General features: G+C 54.0%; 1 protein-coding gene across 3 annotated transcripts; it reads left to right on the top strand.

Annotated features, from left to right (window-relative positions):
* Window positions 1–51: 51 nt before the first annotated feature.
* On the top strand, window positions 52–14,183 carry DUSP13A (dual specificity phosphatase 13A; the record flags this gene model as incomplete). Of its 3 annotated transcripts, none has more annotated exons than XM_082606439.1 (4): window positions 52–200; window positions 10,447–10,620; window positions 12,029–12,249; window positions 13,668–14,183. In XM_082606439.1, 4 exons carry the CDS (start codon window positions 52–54, stop codon window positions 13,868–13,870), a joined length of 747 nt encoding a protein of 248 aa, XP_082462565.1. The 3 variants fall into 3 exon arrangements, with proteins under 3 accessions (XP_082462565.1, XP_082462566.1, XP_082462567.1); XM_082606441.1 differs by lacking the exon at window positions 52–200 and adding an exon at window positions 9,205–9,569; XM_082606440.1 differs by lacking the exons at window positions 10,447–10,620; window positions 12,029–12,249; window positions 13,668–14,183 and adding exons at window positions 1,220–1,437; window positions 2,699–2,898.
* Window positions 14,184–16,456: the final 2,273 nt, after the last annotated feature.

The raw sequence follows: 16,456 nt of genomic DNA, 5'->3' as shown, positions 1-16,456 counted from the left end.
GAGAGGCAGAGAGGAGTGACCGCAGAGACAGAGGGGCAGGTGGGCCGGCCCATGGCGGAGGCCTCGCTCCCACAGCTGCGGGGAGATGCCGAAGCCACGCCTTGCCCCAGTGTCCTGGAACTAGAGGAGCTCCTGAGGGCAGGGAAGTGTTCTTCCAGCCGCGTGGATGAAGTTTGGCCCAACCTTTACATAGGAGATGCGTGAGTGGTAGCTGACTGAAGGGATAAGGGGGTGGAGACAAGGAGAGACAGTTCCTGGGGTCTTCACCAGAGATGGGGGTGGTGTGGGTACAAGGGCAATAGTTCTCTGAGCTTCCCAGGCCAGGGACTTTCTCCAGGACCCCTCTGTACTGGGGACAGTGCAGTGAGCAGGTTCAGCCACCAGGGGGAGGAGAGACTTTGCCTGCCTGAAAGAAGGGAGCTCCCAGAGGTTCCCGGAGTCTTCTGGCACATCCAGAACAACTGGAGGGTCCGGGGGCGGGGGGGGGGGGGGGGGGGGGGGCAAAGGACTGGGGAATGGTGATTTGGGGTATGAGATGAGGTGGACAGAGAGCTCACCTTTACGATTCCAGCCTCCCTCCTCTGGACACAGAGTGGGTGAGGAAGGCTGACTGAAGGTAAATCAGGGGAGGTGTCACCTTTAAATATTTGCAGATTAGAAGCAGGTATGGGGCTTTCCTGGTGGCGCAGTGGTTGAGGGTCCGCCTGCCGATGCAGGGGACACAGGTTCGTGCCCAGGTCCGGGAAGATCCCACATGCCACAGAGCGGCTGGGCCCATGAGCCAGGGCCGCTGGACCTGTGTGTCCGCAGCCTGTGCTCCGAGACGGGAGAGGCCACAGTGGTGAGGGGCCTGCGTACTGCAAAAAAAAAAAAAAAAAGAAGAAGCAGGTATGAGGTAGTGGCCAGGAGAGGCCAGATGTGCATGGTAGGGCATGGGGCAAGAAGGGAGGTGCAGCTGGGTCCCAGGGCCGAAGCAATCCTTTTCATTCCTGTCCTGTCCAAGGCAGGGGTGGATTGCCTCAGGAAGCAAAGAGAGGCTAGAGCTAAATCCCTTTTCCACCAGCTCCCCTACCAGAAGGCTCCTAGGGTGGGGCTGTGAGCTGCAGACCCCATGGGTTCCTTCTGGCTCCTTTTGGACCCTAATGGATTCATCGCTCAGAAGCGGGGGTCCAGACAAAGCCTTCCCGGACCTCATTGCTCCCCTTCCTCACCTCCCCAGGGCCACGGCAAATAACCGCTTTGAGCTATGGAAGCTGGGCATCACCCACGTGCTGAATGCTGCCCATGGGGGCCTCTACTGTCAGGGCAGCCCTGACTTCTATGGCAGCACTGTGAGCTACCTGGGGGTGCCAGCCCACGACCTCCCTGAGTTCGACATCAGTGCCTACTTCTCCTCTGCAGCTGACTTCATCCACCGTGCCCTCAGCACACCTGGGGGTAAGACTTGGGGTCTGAACCCATATCCCATCCTGCTCAGTCATGGGGGGATGTCCAGTTTCCCCTTAAACATCAGTGTCCTCACACCCCTAGTTTTTAAAGGGCCATCAGGTTTTTAAAACTCTCTGCTCAGTGTTCCAGCACTTTATCCAACAGCATTGCTTCACAGATAGGGAAACTGAGGCCTAGAATACAAGGTCATGCCACGAGTTAGGAGCAGCCCTGGGGCTAGAAGCCAGGTCTCCCAAACAACAAAACAGTTCTTTCTGTATCACTCAGCCTTGGGACATTGCCATCTGGTACCTAGATGTCTGGCTTCTGCCCCAAAGTACTTTCGAATGGAAAAAATCTTCTAATACCAGGGGTACAACAAAGGAGCCTGGGGAAGCTGCTTTATGTTCATCCTGGGTGAGAGCCATGCCCCTTGCCACCTGACCCTGGGTGAGCCAGTGTCTTCTCTGGACTTCAGTTTCTCCTCTGTGTCGTGGGAAAGACAAGACTATGGCTCATAGCACTGTTCAATCCAAGGCACTCTGACATTCATTTTCCTTCACCATTCATTCACCAACTATTATCTTCTCTGTGCCAGCCACGGAGCTAGATACTGGGAATCCACACTTAGGCAAGGCAGGGCCCCTGGTGGAAAGACAGTCAAACTGTGAATTATTACGAGCGCTACTCAGATGAGTGGGCAAATGTGAAGAGCAAAGGGAGGTGAGGGGGGGACTTCCCTCTACAACAGTATTCACCAGGCCACATGCAAAAAGGATGAGCTGCTCTGATTCAAGTGATACCATGAGTGGTCAGGAAGCCATGTCTCAGCCAAAACCTGACAAATGAGTAGTAGATGTTAGACCAAGAGAAGGGGAAAACTTTTACAGGTAGTTGAAATAGCATGTGGTAAGGCTGGAGGCCAGGGACCATGACAGCTTCAAGGACCTGAAAGTTACCCAGTGTTCCTAGAGCTGAGGGTTGGTGGGGGACAGCCTGAGGTGTGGCTGCAGGGTCCGCAGGGGCCAGCTCCCAGAGGGTCCTGTGAGCCACGTTGGGGAGTGTGGACCCCATCCCGAGGGAAGGCATAATAGGTGCTGGTGTGCCCGTTTGACAGAGCAGGAAATGGAGGCCCATACATGCTGAATGATTTACTCAGGGTCACAGAACATACCCAGGGCAGAGGAGGGAAAGGAACTTGGGTCCCCACCTCAGCCCCTGGGTGGGCCGGTGGGTGGGAAAGGGTCTTTCAGCAGGATGTCTTCCTCAGCCAGGGTCCTGGTGCACTGTGTGGTAGGGGTGAGCCGCTCTGCCACGCTGGTCCTGGCCTACCTCATGCTGCGCCAGCAGCTGTCCCTGCGCCAGGCAGTGATCGCCGTGAGGCAGCACCGATGGGTCTTCCCCAACCGAGGCTTCCTCCACCAGCTCTGCCGGCTGGACCAGCAGCTGCGGGGTGCAGGCCGGAGCTGAGGGGCCAGGTGAGGGTCGGGCAGGGCGTGAGGGGCCGGGGCTGGGTGCGGTTAGCAGTGAGAGGTCAGGTGAGGGCTGGGCAGAGGGCAAGGGTACAATTGGAAGTAAGGGGCTGGGTGAGGGCTGGCAGGGGACATGGATGGGACCAGTTCAGAGGTTGGAGATCAAGGCTGTGTGTGGCTGGAAGAGAGGGTTGAAGGGGACCTGGCCCGTTCCCCAAGCTGCTGGGCTCCCCTCACCAATCCAAGGTCTCACCTGGGACTGGCTGAGGCACCCCTCTCGTAGGACCCTCTTCTCCAGCCCACCCAGATTCTTCAGACCCAGAGAAGATGGAAAGGCTAGGAAGGAAAGGGGTGGAAAGCATAAAATGGAAGAGGTGAGGCCTTCCAACCTGGTCCTAATGCTGATCTGTCCTGCCTCCTTGGCTGAAAGCCTGTGGGGCTCACCTGAACCCCACCAAGGCAGCAGCACAGCCAGTCCTGCACCTGAGGGCTGTCTGGCCCTTCCCCCGCCTCTGCACACCCTCCCCTCAGGTCTGGAACCCAGCTCTAGGGGAAAGGTGTCCTGCAGCTATTGCTCCAAGCTTAGTTAATTCTGTCAGCCCTGCGCATCCATTCCCACCATGGGGAAGGAGAACAGGTGCTCCTGCCACCAGCCATGACCTCCTCGCACAAGCCCTGCTTCTGTTGCCATGCCGTTCAGTTCTCTGCCTTGGACCCAGCACCCCACTCTCTACCTTCACCCCACCCAATGTGATCTCAGAGACCTACAGAAGGACCCTCCCTAACCTCCCTCCCTCTCTGGTCCTGGGGACCCCTTTAGGACATAAAGGTTTTCCTGAAGTCTGTCCATTTACCTTCTGCCTTCCTCCTGTTCCATGTTCAATGCATTTGGAGCAATAGCGCCCAGTCTTTAAGCTGCCTAAGGGGAACAGATCCCCAATACCTCCTCTTCCCAAGCCACCTCCCTCCCGCCGGAGGCCCCAGCGTCCCCAGCTGCCCAGTAGAAGGAGTTGGGCTCCCCTAGCAGCAACAATGCTTCTCAGGCTCCCAGCCCACAAATGGTTACCAAGGTGCTGCTGCAATTTCTTTGGCGTCAGCTCTGTGTTTTCCTCCAGCTCCACGGAGAGGCAGGGGTGCCTCTTTCTGGGGTCAGTGGCTGTGAGGGTACCAGATTGTGAAGGAGCTGCAGAATTCCTACTGCCCGTCTTCTCCCATCATGTCCAGGCTGGGACTGTCCCCGACAGCCATCTTCCTCACACTCACATCCCCACCGAGGGCCATCGGTGGAAGGTTAAGCCTCCAGAGCTGCTCTCCACTCCCCCTATCCAGCCTCCAGCTCCTGCTACCCATACTGCTCCTCCCTTCATCTCTCCTCAACCCTGACTTTGGCTGTGCCCCACCGCCCGCTGGCTCAGAAGGGCTGCCAGGTGGGAGTGGGGCACTGGCCTAGGCTCTCCTGGGAGTTAGAAGAGCAGCAGCTTCCTCCTCCTGCCAAGAGCTTCCCTGGGGCATGGACTGAATCTCCCCCTGCCCCCACCCATAAGAGGTGCTTTCGTCTCCGAATGCACAGCCAGCCCAACCAAGGGGAGCGTTTGAGCAATATCGACCCCTCCCCACATGCTGTCAGGACGATGAGCATCTTGGGGTCGGAGATTAGGGCAGGACGGAGGGCGAGGTTTAGAGCTTGGGGCTGAGTGTAAAAGAAGAAAATGAGAGTTGTAGCTGGCGTTGAGATTAGACCTGGGGCGAAGCTGGGCAGGAAACTGTCGTGGGGAGCTCTGCAGGTGTGGGAGCCAAGAGGCGGCCAGGAATGGCATGTTCCCATCCTGCTCTCTTTCCTCTAAACACGGTTTGGGAACCTGGGAGAACAGCAACTCTCTGATCATGTGCAATCATCCTACTTCCTCGGCCTGGGGCCCTTAAATACTCTAACCTCAGCCCTCAGCATCTCTCCCTTTGGGCAGCTAGCTTTGGGAGAATCATCTGCACTACAGCATTGCACAATTACTGGGAGTGCATCCAACAGCTGGAGCCCCAGGAGTTGTGCAGTGAGCAACCTGTGTGAGTGTACACAGCAGCCCTGGGGCTGGGGACTCTGAGGGATGAGGGGGCTTTGGGATGGTCATCTCTCTCCATGAGCCCTGGGCCCCGAACTTGCCTCATCTCTCCCGGCACCCGTACCCACTTGACCTTACACAGAGGCTCAAGGCAGAAGCAGGCTTAGCTGGCAGCTCTTGTCCCTGCCCTGATGAGTCCCGGCCAGTCTGAACCGTGGTTTACCTGCCTGTAACATGGAGCTCGTCTCTCCCCCAGAACTGGTCCTTACTCCCTGCCACAGGGCTCTGCCACTTTGCCACCCTGGCGCTGGCCCTGCTGGTGCTGCTGGAGGCTCTGGCCCAGGTGGGTACCCAGAAGATGGTAAGAGACCAGTGTGCGGTCCGCCCTAGAGCCTGCAACTCCATGCGCTTCCGCCTGCTGCCTGCACCCCCTCTCAGCCACTGTCTCCAGTTCTCACAGGTGGGAAGGGGCTGCCCTCTCAGCCAGGCCCCGAGGCGCCTCAACCAGGAGCCCTAAGTTCCCTCAGGAGTGGGGGAACACGGGAGGGGGGATTCTAAGCGTTTATGATGGCCCCTGGCCACGGCCGTCTCCACCAGCTCTCCCCAGGGCTCAGGGAGCTCCAGCAGGGGCCAAGCCCTAGCTCCCTGGAGCTCGGGCTTCAGAGACCTCGTGGAGGCGTGGCTATGGGTATGCATACGTCTGTGTGTGTGTCAGTCATCTGGGAGTATGAGTGGGGAAGGGTATTAAAGTATGAAGAGGGTCTCTGGAGAGCAGGGAGTGTTCTTAATAGGCCCAAATCCAAGGTCCCTCACTGAGCCGTTAGCCTTGGAAGGAACTTTAAAGACCATCTCACTGGCCTCAAGGAGCAGTGAGGCCTGTGCAGGAATGTCTTCTGGGGGAGGGAGGAGCTTGGCAGAGGGCAGAGTGGTTTGCGGACACACAGCTTCTGACTGAAGGCCGCGCCTGCTCCAAAGACCTGCTCTGAACTCCACTTATATCTCTGTCTGCCCCCACTTCCCTCAGCCTGAGTCTTCTGGATCTTTATCCTGGGCCAGTCCTGTAATCCTCGGCTCCCAACTGAGGGCCCCTGGACCTGGGTTCTGATGTTGGCAATGCTGCCAGTGTGCGTGTGATCTGGCTGTTCTCTTCCCTGTCCTCCTCCATGGAAGATCCTTGTAGCTTTAACTTTCTGCCCACGCTCCACATCACCCTTGAAGGCCAACTGACCTTTCAAAATGGCTTATTCAGTCTTCCTTCTTCCTGCCTCACAAGCAACATCCACATCCACACATACCACAGGCAGACCCCTGCCAGGCTGCCTCTGCTCCCAGCAGGGCCAGATGCCTGGCTGGGCTTGGCACTGACCATGCCAGGGGACCAGTGGGTGAGTTAGGAGTGGCAGGGGGAGGCCAGAGGAGGGGAGCAGCACATCATGCTTTATAATTAAACTCCAATCAAAAAATAGAAACAGCATCAAGCGTGCAGAGACAGGCGGCTGGAAGCCGGGAGCAAAAAGTGCCCGTCAGAGAAGACCTCAGCCTGGGCCAGATACCCCCACAGGTGGGTGAGTGCCCCTATTTCAGGGGGGCTGCAGAGCATGCTGGGTAATGAGGGCCAGGACACCTGTGCCTGTGTGTGTGTGTGTGGGGGGGTTAGATTTGGGGAGGGACTGGGTCAGAGATAGAGGCACAGACAAAGCAGAGTAGTCAGAATGACCTGGGCTTGAATCCTGGCTCCCACGCCTATTGGCTGTGTGACCTACGGCATATTGTTTAATCTTTCTGAGCCTCGGTTTCCTCATCTGTAAAATGGGGATGATAATATCATCTGCCTCATAAGGGTACTGTGTGGATTCAGTGAAAAAAAATGTAAGCATTTAGCTCTGATACATAGTACGTTCTTAGTTAGTGGTGAATATAATAATTATTGTTGGACAGAGAAAGAAAAATTAAGAAATACAAAGAGTTAGAGACCAAGCCTCATTGGCCCATGGGATATGGCTGAGGCTTGAAAGGGAAAGAGTAATAATGGCGATGATAATAATAGTAAGATGCACCATTTATGGGGCACCTACCAGGAGGAAGACCCCGTGGGAGGTGCCTTGAACATTTCTTTCTTTTTTTTTTTTTTTTTTTTTTTTTGCGGTATGCGGGCCTCTCACTGTTGTGGCCTCTTGCGTTGCGGAGCACAGACTCCGGACGCGCAGGCTCAGCGGCCATGGCTCACGGGCCCAGCTGCTCCGCGGCATGTGGGATCTTCCCAGACCGGGGTACGAACCCGTGTCCCCTGCATCGGCAGGCGGACTCTCAACCACTGTGCCACCAGGGAAGCCCTTGAACATTTCTTATCTCATGGAATTCTCACAGCAGCCCCACTGAGAAAACTAGCTCAGAGAAGACTACACAGAAACAAGTTCCAGACTTGAGAACTCGGCTCAGGTCTGCCCTCTTCCAAGGCCTGCACACAGAGTGCAGAGTCCCAGGCAGCTCACCACAGGCCACCCCTGCCAGCCACCTTCCCCAAGGCTTCCTTCACCAGACTCCTCACTTGTCCTGCCCTGAGATGTCCAGCCCCAGCTGTCCTGTGGCCACAGTCCCTGTGGTCTGCCTTGGGGGGAGGAGGAGGAAGCAGGGAGAGTGAACAGGAGGGACGACCAGGGGGAGCACATCTGGACCTTCAGGGAGAAGGTGGATGGCAGACAGAGGCCCCCTGCCCTGCGGAGGCCTGGGCCTTGGCCTGAGGCTACCGGCGTGCTGGGTGGTGTGTTGGGAGGCTGTTGGAGGAGCACAAGCTCCTGTGAGAGGCGGGGAGACAGAGGCAACCGGGGAGAGTGACACAGAGGGGAGGAGAGGCACTGACAAAGGCAGAACACAGGTGTCTGAACTTGTAAACAGCAGCGACTCAGGAAAACCGTTGCCCACGGAGGCAGCTGCTCAGCTTAGGGAGGAGACACAGGAAGGTCGCAGGAGGAGTACCAGAGGGAGCGGGGAGAAGAGCCAGGCCGGCCCTGTCCCTGCTGGATGCTGGGCCCAGGCTTCACCCTACGGTGGCTGAGGAGATGTGGAAGGAGGTGTCAGGCCGGGCACTCGGCATCTAGGTCTGGGGATGGCAGAAACCAGGGGGCTGCTGCAGCCACCAACTCCCCTTCTTTGGGTGTGCCCGGAGCTTGAAGGATGAGTCGCTGGGTGGGGGCTAGGTCTGACCTTGACTGAAAAGGTGGGCTGGACCCTTGTGGGATAGAGCAGACAGGTAGGGGGTACATCCATGAGCGTCAGGTGTGAGGTCCAACGTGAGGCCTAGCAAGAGGTACCCCTAAGTCCGAGGAAAAAGCCCCCTTCTCCAGACGTGGGCCTAGGCCCCGAAGAGGCTGAGGCATGAGCCAGTAGAAGAGGCTGGGCCAGTAGAGGGGTCAGCCCTCATCCCTGACCCCTCTACTGACTCCTTCTCCTCCCAGGAGCCTCCAGGAGGAACAGGGACAAGTTCTGTCTCAGCTGGAGCCTGGCTATCCGCGCCCAGGCACCGCTGGGCTGCAAGGCACCCATTGGCCACTGGGTGGCAGCCTTACCCCACACCAAGCTCAGAAGCCTGCAGCGGCACCTGCCAGACTTCCCAAAGCCCCATCGCACCCGACCTGGGGCTCCTGCAGGCCCAGCTGGTAGCTCCAGACCAGTGTGGCTGTTGGACTCTCCCCACCCCAACACGATACACTGTGCTGTACCCTGCAGTTTTTGCAAACCCAGCCACTCCTCTCTCATTCTCGGGTCAGACCCTCCAGAGATTCCTTAAAGTCAGGCAAGGCCAGCATCTTTAAGTTGAGAAAGAGAAACCGCGGCCCAGACAGGAGCAAAGACTTGCTCTTGACCTCGAAATTAGCTGTGGCCAGGCTCTCCACCCTCCCTCTAAAGTTCTCTTTCCACCAGTTCACATAGCCTCCCATCTCCATGGGGAGTTCCAGGGCCAAGAGCCTTTAATCGCAAAGAGACACCAAGCAGAGAGGGGTCTGGGCGTTTGGTAGGTCTGCACTTCAGTCAGCAGTGGCCTAGGTCTGCTCTCAGGCCCCACCCCCACGGGCTCCAAGGGGAGGACCTGGAATTCTAGCTGCTTCATAGTGTTTGTGTTCCGGGCGGAACCTGCCGCAGCCCTAGGGGTTCCGCTCATGTGCTGAGTCCTGTCCACCCACACCTCAACTCCCAGCCCCAGACCATGCCCTAGGTAGGAGGCAGGCAGCTCAGCCTGCCCTGAGAGGTCACAGTGGGGGATGAAAGGGAAAGCCGGGTCTTCGCTTCCGCCCTGCCCTCCCACTGCTCGCTGGGTGAGCTTGGCCAAACCGGTGGCCTTCTGGGTTCCCATTTCTCTTCCTGCTCCTGGCACCGCCTACCAAAGAGCAAAGAAGTTCTTCCCAGTTTGTACCTTCCCTAGTTACTGGTTGAGGGGACCAGGGACAGTTAGCCAAGAGAGGCACTCCTTCCAAGCCCAGCACAAGACCCAGGTTCTGGTGCCACTGACATCCCAGCTCTGCAGGGTCTCGGACCCCCTCAGCCAGCTGACTCCTGACACAAGCCACCCCACCTGGGTGAGGCCTGACCTGCAGCACTGGCCTGAGTCATGGGGGTAAGGAGGGAAATCCTAGGGCCTATGGGAGATATGGAACAGCTACACTAGGCTTCCCTGTAGACACAGATGAGTTAGCGACCACCCTCTGGAGTCCCTGAAGGTGGTAACTCGAAGGCTTGGGGATGTAACTGAAGGAGCACAGAACTGGACTGAAACCCAGGCCTTGCTCCTTAACAGCCGTAAGACTTTGAGCATTACTTAAAAATTATTCTCTGTGACCTTCATGTTCCTGCTTCAGCTTCCTCCTATGTATGACAGGGACCTACCATGCGTGAGGCACCAGGCCCCTAAGAGGCATTAGCTCATTCAGTACGGAAGTGCTAACAAATATCAGTTCATAGCCCAGGCCCCTCCCTCCAGAGATGGGCTCTGACCTTCAAGCACCTGAAGATGGGAAGGGATGGGAGTCTGAGGACCAGCCCTGGAAGTAGCAGAGAAGGGGGCTTGAGATGAGCTGCCCAGTTGGCGGGGGTCTTCCTAGGTGCCCTCTGAGGGCCACAGCCATCTGGAGTCCCCACCCCTACGAAGTCCCAAGTAACCAGAGACTTAAGGGGTGGGGTCTGCACTGGCTAGTTGTTACAACAGGGAACTCCAAGAGCCCCTTGAAAAAAGCTTCCAACATCAGGGGCCTCTGGAGAGGGCAGGAGAGAGGGCTTACCAGCTCCACAGCGGTGACGAGGGGTTGATTCCTTGTTCCCTGGGGAAAGGCCTCAGCCCCAGCTGAGCGGGTTAATAACCTCATGTGAAATAACTGAGGCCCTTCTGAAGCATCCTAGTGGCACCTGGGCACTGCACCATGCCTGAGCCTCCCTGTCAGCTGGACCCATCTGTGGGGAGCCTGCCCCTCGCCACCACAGTTTCCACTCTGTTCCAGGATGGACTCACTGCAGAAACAGGACCTCCGGAGGCCCAAGATCCACGGGGCAGTCCGGGTGTCCCCCTACCAGCCACCCACGCTGGCCTCACTGCAGCGCTTGCTGTGGGTCCGTCGGGCTGCTGTGCTGAGCCACATCAACGAAGTCTGGCCCAACCTCTTCCTGGGAGATGCGTAAGTATGATCCACAGTGGGTGTTGGGGAAAACAGAAGGGGAGCCCCTTCCAGAGCCAAGGGGCAGAGTTGGCACCCTCTTTGCCTCCAACCATCTCTTTCCACCCGTTTACTTCCTTTTACATTATTATTACTTTGTGGAAATAGAACACACCTAAGAAAAGTGCACAGAGCATAAACGAACAGTTTCACCCCCCAGGTCAAGAAATAGGACATTAGCTGTGCCCCAGAAGCCCCCGCGGAACCCTTCTCATCATAACCCTTTTCCCTGTAGCTAATCACTGAGTACTGAGACAATAATTTCCTTGCTTTTTTCTTTTTAGTTTTGCCATTTGTGTTAGTTTTGCCTATGTTTTAAAGTGATAGGAATAGAATCATATTGTGTATTTTGTGCCTGTCATCATTTGCTCAAAATTGGGAGATTCGCCGACATTACGTGTAGCTATAGTTCATTCATTTTTGGTTGCTATATATTATTCGTTTGTATGAATACACCATAGTTTATTTATTTTACTTGAGTTGTTTCCACTTTGGGGCTATTATAAACAGTGATTCTAGAAGCTAGTACATGTGCCCTGGGAACACACACATGTTTCTCTAGGATGTATATATAGAGTGGAATGTGAGTCATTTTCCCCAAAAGTTTTCTTAAAATTTAGAACATATGGATGAATATATGTGGATTTTATGTTTTCCTTAATATTTAGAAAATATAGATCAATATCCTATTAACAATATGGCAAATATTATCCCCCCTACACACACAGATAACCAGTAATAAAATCCTTGTTGACTTTTTAAAAATGCATACAAAAATGGTATCGCTTTATAATCCCATCTTGTAATCTGCTTTATACAGAAAACTTTTTAAATGGAATTGCACAACATACTTTAAAAACACTTTCAAACAATGTTCTGTTTTGTTATCCTCCATTTTTCTCAATATAGCACCAACACCTTTCTTGGTTCACCAGCATCTATCTACCACATTTTAGTGGTTGTGTAGTATTTCTTTATCTATACCATAGTCAATCTTCTCTTATAGGCTATTTAGTGATTTTTCCCCCATTTTTTCTCTATCTTAAACATTAGATCCAGTTTACATTTGTCTGTGAGCACATTTGGGATTCTTTAAGTTCCTAGGAGACCTGCTGGGGCAAAGTAAGTGTACATTTTTGAGGCTTCTGATGCCATGTGGCCGACCTGCCTTCCAGAAAAGTTGGGCTGAGTGAAAGGGAGTCTTGAACTCTTACTAGAGGAGCCCCTTCACCCGAGCCAGTTCACTGGTTCCAGTCTACCCTTGGAGGAGAATGGCAGAGGAGGCAAGGGGGCAAGTTCCAGGCCAGCCAGAGCTGACCCAGTGAGCTCTATCCCACCTCCCAACTCCCCCCGTGCCCCCCGCCTCCAGGTACGCAGCCCGGGACAAGAACAACCTGACCCAGCTGGGCATCACCCACATCGTGAATGTCGCCGCAGGCAAGTTTCAGGTGGACACAGGTGCCAAGTTCTACCGTGGAATGCCCTTGGAGTACTATGGCATTGAGGCTGATGACAACCCCTTCTTCGACCTCAGTGTCTACTTTCTGCCCGTTGCTCGATACATCCAAAGTGCCCTCAGCATTCCCCAAGGTCAGCTGCTGGGGAAGGCACTGGGGTGGAGGTGGGGTGCAGGCAGGATCTGGGGCTATCTACTTTTCCAGTAGCATGGATGGTGGGGTCCTTCAGCAACCCTCCCACCTCATGGGGCTCACTACTACCATTTAGTGAGCATCCCCTTCAGGGACACCCTGGAAACCAACAATCATAGATATAACTAAGGTCCAGTGTGGTCATCAGGGTAACCATATCGCTTGGTAAGAGGCCAGGTGTTGGGCAGAAGGTACAGGACCTAGAGAAAACTGCTCAAGAGCCTTTGCTGAGAAAACCATAATTCAAAAAGAGACATGTACCAAAATGTTCATAGCAGCCCTATTTACAATAGCCCGGAGATGGAAACAACCTAAGTGTCCATCATCGGATGAATGGATAAAGAAGATGTGGCACATATATACAATGGAATATTACTCAGCCATAAAAAGAAATGAAATTGAGCTATTTGTAATGAGGTGGATAGACCTAGAGTCTGTCATACAGAGTGAAGTAAGTCAGAAAGAGAAAGACAAATACTGTATGCTAACACATATATATGGAATTTAAGAAAAAAAAATGTCATGAAGAACATAGGGGTAAGACAGGAATAAAGACACAGACCTACTAGAGAATGGACTTGAGGATATGGGGAGGGGGAAGGGTAAGCTGTGACAAAGTGAAAGAGCGGCATGGACATATATACACTACCAAACGTGAGGTAGATAGCTAGTGGGAAGCAGCCGCATAGCACAGGGAGATCAGCTCGGTACTTTGTGACCGCCTGGAGGGGTGGGATAGGGAGGGTGGGAGGGAGACGCAAAAGGGAGGGGATATGGAAACATATGTATATGTATAACTGATTAAATTTGTTATAAAGCAAAAAAATAAAATAAGTTAAAAAAAAAAATAGATAAACAACAAGGTCCTACTGTATAGCACAGGAAACTATATTCAGTATCTTGTAATAAACCATAATGGAAAAGAATATGAAAAAAAAAAAAATAAATAAAAAGAGCCTTTGCTAAGGTGAGGCCTCAGTGTAGAGCTGCAGGGGCTGGGGAGAAGGCAGAACTGAGGGGAAAGGGAGGGAGGTGGACACCCCCTGTAATCTGATGCAAACCCAGGGGACTCCAGGAGTACTGACCCCCCACCGTGCTAGAGTGGCAAGGGATGCCAGAGGAGGCACCTCGCACCAGGAGAAGGGAGTCCCAGCTGCTAACCTTCGCCCTACCACTAACTTGTTTTGTGACCTTGAGCGAGTCCCTTTCCTCTCTGGGCCTCAGTTGCCCCATATGACAGTGAGGACAGTGTCAGTATTCCAGGATGCTGTGATAGGTGGGCAGAAGCATCCCTGATTCCCTAAGAGGCAGGAGGTGTGTGAGAACAGGTAGCTGATGCTAGGTTGGGTCTCCCCGCAGGCCGCGTGCTGGTACACTGTGCTATGGGGGTGAGCCGCTCTGCCACGGTTGTCCTGGCCTTCCTCATGATCTGCGAGAACATGACGCTGGTGGAGGCCATCCAGACAGTGCAGGCGCACCGGGATATCTGCCCCAACTCAGGCTTCCTCCGGCAGCTCCAGGTTCTGGACAACCGACTGGGGCAGGAGACGGGGCGGCTGTGACCTGGTGGGCAACCAGGAACCCTGACCCTCCAGCCAGCATGGCCCATCCAACCAGCCTGGCCCTGGGAACCTTGCTTCCAGTGACCTTGAGATCTAAATAGTAAGTGGGGGCTTAGCTGAGGCAGAGGCAGGGAGAGCTGGGTGGTGACCTTTAGCAAGTGGATCCCCCTGACCCAATCCAAAGATTCTTTATGCAGAAAAGAGTTCAGTCTGTCTCTATAATAAAAGGTTCATCATAATAAAGACAGGAGACCTTCTGGTGGTTTGTGGGGCAGTGGTCACGAGGTTCCAGAAGGCTTGCCAGCCCATGATGGCAGCCTATAGGTGGAGTCTGAGTCAACTGTCTGAGTAAAGACCAAAGTTCAATGCATCACCATCCTTTCCATGCCCACCCTGTATCAAACACCGACTATCAAAACTCACTGTGCACAAACAGCGTCTCCTGAATCCGGTCAGTCTTTTCATTTTCATTCTTCTTTCAAAAAGGACTGACTAAAGTCACAGAAACCTAATAGAAGCATTAAACGAGAGCACAGGGGTTGGGGAGGAGACATGCCAGAATTCCTGGTGAAGGACAGTTATATGATGGGGCAATATTTGGCTCTGAGTTTCTTAGTGATTGTACCCTAATAAAACAAAACAATGTCAAAAGCCCATAGGTTCCTCACCTGTACGTGAGGTATTTATGAGGATCAGATGGGCTTGCATTCCTTCTCCCTCTCTGGCTGTTTCCATGTAGCCCTGGCCTCCTCCACTGACCCTTAAACATCAAGGTGTCCGAGGACGCTGGCCTCTGCCTCTTCTCTCCTTCAGTGTTCTCGCTCTCCTGGGGGTCCTCTTGTTCCCACAGCCTCAGTTCACATCTCTAGGCTGATGGCTCTCAGACCCCTACGGCGGCCCAATTCTCTCTTCTGAGTTCAGAACCTCTGTATCCTACTGGCCACCTTCATTCGAATATTGAACCTGAGCTTGAAACTGAACTTTTCATCACCTCCCACCCAGACCCACTCCTTTTCCTAGTTCCCATTTTAGTGAAGGGTTCTGATAGGCCTTGTCATCCAAGTCAGTGGTGGACTTCTGCCACTCTTCCAATTGGCCTACCAACTCTACCTCCTAAACAGGGCTCAGACCTGCTCACTTAGCTTCATCTTTGCTGACTACCCAAGTTCAAGCCACCTTACCTCTCACCTGGATTCTTGTTCAAGCCCCTGATGGTCTCTCTGCTTCTAGCCTTGCCCCCTCCAATCTCCATGCGGGCCCCAGACAGCTTACTAAAAGGAAAATCTCATCACATCACCCCAACACTTACAACCCCTGAAGGACAAACACCTTGACAAAGCATAAAGATTCTTCATTTTCTGAGACCATTTCATGTCTCCAGACATATCTCTTCTAATTCTGTTCCCATACATGCCATGTAATTAAGAAATGCTAAATACACTTGCAGTTTCCAGAATGTACCACCCACTTACCTCTTGGTGCTTTGCACATGCTTCAGGTTGCAGCACCTGAATGCACATCCTCACCCATTTTTGTTGGGGTCTCTTTGAGGTCTCAGTTTAGATGTCACTTCTGGGGACGCCCCTGGACCCAGCAAACCTGAGTGAAGTGTTTTCCCTCATGCTACCAAAATGTCCATCCACCCCTTGTGGTATCACCTGTCACTCTGAACTATAATTGCTTGGTGCCTTGTCATTCTCTTCCAGCTGGCTGTCTCTCACCAGGCTTTCCCTGGGCTCAAGGTCCCCATGACTCCCACACTCTCTGGCTATGACCTTGCCATCAGGTAGAGTTCCGTGTTACTGGGCCCTCTCTACAGGGGCCACCAGGGGGAGTGGACTTGCCCCTGGGACTGGGCCAGCCTCCAGAGGGCACCTCGTCTCCCCCCAGCTCCACCTGCACACAGCATCTCACCATTTGGTCACCCTGACACCCTCTTCCCAGCTCATCTTGTCCCCTTGGGCCACCTTTGACTTCCCTCTTTGCTCCCCTGCCAAGGCTCTCTGGGAACAGCCCTGCCTTCTCCTGGGAACTTAAGGGCCCTTTGCCCTTCTCCACCATCTGCTCTATTTCCAGAGAGCAAGTGCTTTTCCTTTGTGCAAATCCAAAAAGGGGCACCCTCTGACCAAACCAGCCTTTTAGGCAGGAGCACTCCTGGGCAAACAGTTTGGTCAAGAAAAAGGTGTCCCTTCCTCCCAAGTAGACGTAGTTCCAAGTTATGGTGCCCAACTCAGTGAGCTGAGCACAGGCTGGGTTTTAGGCCCCATTTACTCCTTCTGCAATTTATAAACTGCAGAAACATAGACAGCCCTCTCTGGGCCATAGGGATTAATATCCCCATTTTACAGATGAACAAACTGATGCTCAGAGAAGCTAAAATGAGGCTGGATGTTGCCTCCTGGATCCAGGGTCTCTGGGCTCTGGCCTCAAAGGGCAGGTACTGCCCAGCAGATCCTCTGCTCTGCTGCCTGCAGTGCTTGGTCCTAATCCCAGCTGGCTGTTGGCTACCTAAGGTGCTCTCTGGGCCTTTTCCAAAGGGTAAACACATGTCCTAACTGGAGTTTGGCAGGAGGGCTGGTGCTGCTG

Source organism: Mesoplodon mirus (genome assembly GCF_964341445.2).
Source record: "Mesoplodon mirus genome assembly, chromosome: 2".
Taxonomy (NCBI): domain Eukaryota; kingdom Metazoa; phylum Chordata; class Mammalia; order Artiodactyla; family Ziphiidae; genus Mesoplodon; species Mesoplodon mirus.
The sequence above is the reverse complement of the archived record's forward strand: the minus strand, read 5'-3'. Positions and strand labels throughout refer to the sequence as shown.